Raw genomic sequence first — 6,601 nt, 5'->3', positions numbered from 1 at the left:
GTTGCTCTGAAAGTGCTATTTGTGTCTGCTAAATATTCTGATTTCTCCACATTCTGACTTTGGTCTTGTTCCAATGAAGTTGGTATACATCAAAGCAGATTTGTATTATAGAGCTTTATTCTCAGTCAATTTCTTGCCTCACTGTAATGAATGCAACAGCCAATAATGCACGAACATAAACTGGAGTATTTTGCTAACAAGATTTTGATCCGTTGACAAAAATTGAATGATTTATATTTTCGTGGATTAAAAGTTTCCTGGCTTACAGACAAAACTTATTAACAACCTTATTACAATTAAAAATTACACTTTTATTTTAAGCTTTCAGAAAAAAAGAGACACAGCAACTGGTAAAGTTCAAATGACTTTATTACATAAAATAAATATCACACACCTTGATACAAAATGCTACAATGTTACCCATGGACTGTTATAGGGGGGCTTTGCTGTTGAATGGTCGTGTATACAGCCCACACACCAAGAAACAATTTTCAAAACAAACTTTTAAGTCTTTGATACCTGATCTGTCTGATATGTTCAGTTAACTTCTGACAAAGATTTGGCAATAGACCAGTACAAAGACTTTGGAGTCACAAGAAATAAATTACAACATAATGTGCAATGTGGTACAAATTTTAAGTTGCTGTAAAAGATCAAAATATACAGTATCTTCTAACATTCTCCAGATACCATAGAAAGAAAAATGTGACAAATCAGAGTCTTATAGTCTAAAGATATTGGTCTTAGATGAGCAGCGTGATTTTAAATTCTAAGCAACTTTCCTAAATTTAATGTGTGTTGAAGATTAGTCAGGAACGTTTGTACTGTAAATGTCCTTGGTCCAACAGGGGCAAATTATCCCCATTTTCAAGTTCTTCGATATGAAGCACAGTACATAGCCACTTTCCCACTGGACTGAACCCGGTGTGAGTGCCACTTTTGAAGGGAACTAGGCAATGCATTTTCCCCCCACAAGCATTCCTGGTCTCTTACCCAAACATAAACTCATCTGACTAGGTGTGCAGAGTAAATACAGTTCTTGACCAACATCAAAGCAAACTAAAGTCTGGTATACTAATTTAGAAATGTAAATAAACAAGATAAACTAAATAAGCAGGATAAACAAACAAACAGGACACAAGTAAAAGAGAGGTTCCTGAGCTTCATCAATCTTGCTACTGTCAACAATCCAATTTGGATAGGTAAAGCTATTAAGTATACAACTACCTATATTGGGTAGGATGTTGGAATTTAAGGACTTTTAAATACAGATACTCTGAATTGTTCCATTTTCTATGTAGTAACTAAAATGGCACTTCTACAACAAACATGTCAGTTTAAGCTCAGTTGGTAACACACTTGTTCAGTCATAGGTTTAAGCTCCACTTCAGGACTTCAACACATAGGCTTGGAATTTCCTCCATGGTTCGATCCCTGCAAATTCTGCCAATGTCAAGTTACGCACAAATTTCCTGCCAATCTCATTAGAATACACCCAAACGTACAAGTGGGTGTAAATCAACATAAACAATCAGGGCCCATGGAAAGCGCCGACTTCACATCATATATTCCTTCTTTAAGTATGAAAATTCAAGTTTCAACTCATTCAACCATCACTCATGCACATTAGGCACACGTTTGAAAACCTACAATTGGGAAAGCTGTTCAATTTTAAATGTGACTTAATCTTATGCCATAAAAAATTATTAAAAGAAAGAGGATGATTAAAAAAACTCAAAACTTTTCAGTAATACACCAGAAAAATGAGTGTTTCTTGCTGTGCCTAAAAATCTGGTCATAATTTTAAGAGCCTCATAGAAAGCGTAATTGCAGGAAACTCATACATGAGGCTCTGTAACTTGGGGGGGTGTGGCGAAGCGTTTGGGCAGAGGGATCGATAAACGGCCACACGACATCGAAGAGATTTGGGCATATTGTAGTTACGCATGTAACTCCCCTACACCCAAAATTCCGTGATCTTTTAAGCCATGATTGATTTGCATCCAAGGTTACGTGGGTCTCTGGATGCAAATACTGAGGAAATTCAAGGCCATAATCTGGGCTGACACTACAGTGCTGTATTGAGGAGATGCCGGATGAGACATTAAATCAGGGCCTCCTCATCTGTCTGTTTCAGTGGTTCAGGATATTAAGATCCCATGGCACTATTTAAAAAAAGAGCAGGGAATTTTCCCAGTGTCCTCCTTCAACCATTGCAAAAAAATTGAGGAACCATTCATTTAAGTCACTGCAGTTGGTGGAACCTCTCTGTACATTTACCTATATAGTGGATTGCTTTGGGTCGTTTGAGAGAATTGTGCTCTATAACTTCAATTTCTTTCTTCCAAAAGTTGCCAAGTGCCTATATTCAACTACCACTGGCCCTGATTTTCAGCTTTAAAATGGATGGAATAACAGAAACGAGAGTTTAAAAAAAAAATCCCAGAATCAAACTTAAGTCAGCCACTGAAAATCAGTGGCCATGTCAATTACTTTGGGAGTCTACCATTACCAAAGTTGCCATGTAGACAGCATTGGCCAACAAGAGTGACAAGCATCAAAAGAACTATCAATGTGTATGTTCTTGGGGTTTTTGTCTTAAAATATTTGGAACTGGGACAAAACAGACAAAATAATACTGATCACTGCATTACTTTTATGTGCAATATGAAAGAATCTTCAAGACTAACAAAGAAAAGATCTCAAAATTTACATTTTTGAATGAGAATTATTTTTTGCAAACTCTAGAGAAAGAAAGCTAACAAGAGTACAAAGCGATAAAACAGATAGTAGTTTTGAATTTAGGAGACATTGTTCCATCTCTAGTGTAAAATTGATAAGATTGAAAATTTTAAAAATTAGCACTGACTCAAAATGACACATTTTGGTTAGGCACTACACTGAGCAAGGAGTTGATAAACTAAACCAGCTGCCTTGTCCATTTTTATTAATCCAGTAGTCATCTATTATGAAAGCCTAAGCACACTGTAAATAATTGCACAATATACAACCCAAATTAAAATTCTAACGAGAATTAAAAGGGCTGGCTATCAAACACCTGGGTGAACCACTGACATAACCAGTTTCAATCCCTACAGCTTGAAAAAGTAGTTATTATCCCCATATTGCTCTTACCTCAAGCACTTCCCAGAGGGGACAAAATAGTTTACTCAGCCTTCAATTCAGCAGTTATGGAGGCAATGGCACAAATGAGCTGTCTCTAGTTACAGTGGAGTCAACCAACCATGCAGGTTGAATTAAAGATTCCAGGCTCCAGTCAATCGAGAGCCCATCTTTAGTCATGACACATAATCAGTGCTCTTGACAATAATGTACAAGCTTTGCATTAATACCACCAACAGAAACACTACACCAGCTTTAACTTATACTGAATGCTCATGACTAATGTTTTTATTATTCCATCCAGTGTACAAGGTGAGAAAAAGCCATCCCTCTAAAAACCTATTTTCATTTGAACGCTTTCCACTGCTAACAGACATCATAATTAATCATTAGCACCATTTAGTGTCATAAAGCAAATTACTATTGGTTAAAATACAGAAGAAAATCGAAATATATACATTTTAGCAAGTTCTTGCCAGTGATTAAAACGGAAATGTTCATGTATTGATAATCATCCTGAAAAGAATTAAGTTAAAAAGAGCTTTAAATGCCACAGTTATACAGTTTAGTTTGGATAGGTGCTACATGTTCCAACAGTGGAGCATCATAATCTTGTCATAAAAGCCTGCTAAGAATCTCATTAGAGCAGTTATTGACTGCTGAGTAAGTAGAAAGTGAATAAAACATTAACAACTATATATTTGCAGATGTTAAGAGAATGGAATCTGGTGTGTTCTTAAAAGGAATACAGATCTTTTCAGTCCCAATTACATTTCAGTAATGTTTCCCATTTTCTTCCCCCAATTTGAAAAAAAAGTGCCCTGTTCTTGTGCATCTCAACAGGAAGAAATAATCTCAGCTCTACTAATTTCATGGAGTCTACAATCTGGATAATTGTTACCAGAGGGAAAATGACACTTCACATTGGTCTGACCTTTTCAAGTGTGGGAGTGAGAAAGTTGATTGTTACCTCCAAACTAAGAGGATTTTGCAAAACCCAATTGTACAGCTTAAAGTTCAAACATTAAAGTCAGGGCAGTTGGTACCTTGTACACAGTAGCTGCAGACAAACTGATATAGGGATTTAGTTTTAATTACAATCAGCAGCTCATTCTGGAAAGTATTCATTGGTCACCTGTTAATGCCAAAACAAAATAAGATTGCACTCAATATAGGCAGAATTCTTTCCCTTTAAAAAGAATAAAAATCCTTCCACAGACTTACTTTGGTATCTGCAAACACTGCAGTTGTAGAAACTGATTATTAAAAATGGGGTCAAAAATGAACTTAAAAAAGCAAACGGTAGGAAAGAACTTGGCATTTAAATTCTCCCTCATCTCCTTATTCGATTTTAATTAAAAACAAAGCTTCCTTTTTGATCTCTACATAACTATTCAGCAAGTAGTTGGGGAAAGGAACATTCCACACTAGATGGATATAATAATTAGGCTGTTGACAAACTTACTCGTAGCTACTTCAAATACTGAACTTTTGAAGGTACATCACAAACATACTGCAAAACTGGTCATTTCTGTGGCTAAATCATTTCAGTTCTAGTCATGATCATTAGTGATCATGAAAAGGTTATATTACCATTTAAAGGATCACAACTGGAATTACTTGTGCAAAACATGCATTTAGGCGAGAAAGAGAATAAACTCATCACAATTGGAAATATTTGCCACAGTACATAAAATGTCAACAGCACAAATAAAAATGCCTACAGTCAACAAATGTCAATTTGTCAATAGTATTGAAATAATTGTCAATAGTATTGAAATGATTTGAACTAGCTTTAGCTAGTTGGTACTCCTGATATAGTACCTATCATCACAATGTATATTTAAAAGAAACAATAAGACTGATTATGTGAAGTACCATTTGGTGAAATGGAAACTTTCTAATAATGATTCTCCTTCATTCCAAAAACAAGTGTCAATTTTCTCATCCAAAATACTGGAAATTCCTTAAATGTCTGTGTGAGTCACAAATAAAAGCACATTCTACTTTAATGAAATCAAATTGTAATGGAACATCAAATAAGATATCTATTTGGCAAATAACAAAACCTTGGCTCTGAAATAATGCTCTAGGATACTAGCAGGAAAATGCTTAAAACAGCTTTTCAATTCAGAGTAGTTCAATATTGTAGAATATTCAGATTTAGTTGGTTTAGAACATTTCTAGAAGTGCAGAAAATTAATTCTAATCAGCAGAAATATTCAGCAAATATATCCGACTAGCCCCTCAGTGGCCAGCTTCAGGGTGACCAAACACTTTTATTGGCTTTATTACATATCCTCCAGTTATAACTTTGTGTCGCACTAATTTGTTTGAAAAATGTTATTTTAGGAAAACTTTTCACACAGCAAAATTCTCACAAGTTACAGTAAAATTGTTATTTAAGAATAAAACTAAGATTTAAAAATTTACAATCCATTGTGTCTTTTAAAAACTGGTTTCCTGATTAAATGCGATCATAATTGGAACCATGGGAAATAGTTTCTGCCTTCCGCTCCACTAGGATGAAAGAGATTGTGCCAAAGAATCCAGCGACACCAAGGATAAGCAGCTGCCACTGGAGCAGTAGATAATTGCTGTAGCCAAATGCAATTGCTGCACTGATAGACTGGAAAAATAAAAGCAAAAAATGAACACTCAGTGCAATGCTAAGTAGAAACGTCAATGTATAGGATAAACAAGTTCTTTCGCAATCACATTGTATTTTAAACCTTTTCTCTGTTAAAATATTGTAATTTAAAATCCATTTTATACAACTAGTTACGAGTCGCCTTTGGGTCATGTGCATGCACTAGAAAGCTTTCCATTCTTACTTGCACAAACTTGACGACAGCAAATGCAGGAGCACTTTCTTGGGAATACATAAATCCCACAATACTGAGGAGCTGTGTGTTGAAACAGCTGTCACCTAGTCCCAGAAGGAAACTGCAAGCCATAGCGATAGTTTTGCTGGGGAGCAAAAGGCGAATAATGAGCTAGAGAATTCATGGATGCAAACATAAAAGCTCTAGTACATATCTATCACTTCAATTCTGCATAAATTTTAACTGCTGTTCAGTAGGTGGGAAAAGATAAGACAAAAGTACCTAAATGTTTTTAAACTAGTTTAGTCTCATGCATACAAACAAGTTTAAAAATAATTAAAAGCCAACCCATTTCTGACCTTGGCAAACAGTCAGGAAAAGGTATCCAAAAAGGTGCTTCCCCACAATGAAGGTTCTCACCATATCCTTTATATTAGAACAGGAGGCCTGTCCCAATGAGTAGTCACCAAAAACCAAATTGAATGACAAACCAACTGATTACACTCTGTACAGGTTCAGTTAAATGTTTATCTCCATGTTCACTGAATTGTAGGTTTACTAACATTTCTCAGATAAATCAGTGTCCTAAATGGATTAATGTCCTAGTCACAAGTATAGGTTACGTATGCTGCACTTACATTAACCAGAAGCAC

General features: G+C 35.5%; 1 protein-coding gene across 2 annotated transcripts in view; it reads right to left on the bottom strand.

Annotated features, from left to right (window-relative positions):
* Positions 1–351: 351 nt before the first annotated feature.
* mfsd11 (major facilitator superfamily domain containing 11) overlaps positions 352–6,601 on the bottom strand; it is a 29,511-nt gene continuing 23,261 nt past the window's right edge. For both annotated transcript variants that reach the window (XM_068004182.1, XM_068004181.1), the window contains exons 12-13: positions 5,958–6,093; positions 352–5,752 (exon numbers count right to left, since the gene is read on the bottom strand). In XM_068004182.1, coding sequence (XP_067860283.1) covers positions 5,591–5,752; positions 5,958–6,093 — 298 coding nt within the window. In that variant the 3' untranslated portion in view covers positions 352–5,590. The remainder of the gene's footprint in view (positions 5,753–5,957; positions 6,094–6,601) is intronic.

This window comes from Heptranchias perlo, chromosome 23, assembly GCF_035084215.1.
Source record: "Heptranchias perlo isolate sHepPer1 chromosome 23, sHepPer1.hap1, whole genome shotgun sequence".
Lineage (NCBI taxonomy): Eukaryota > Metazoa > Chordata > Chondrichthyes > Hexanchiformes > Hexanchidae > Heptranchias > Heptranchias perlo.
Note: the sequence above shows the minus strand (reverse complement) of the source record. Positions and strands in the feature narration are given on the sequence as shown.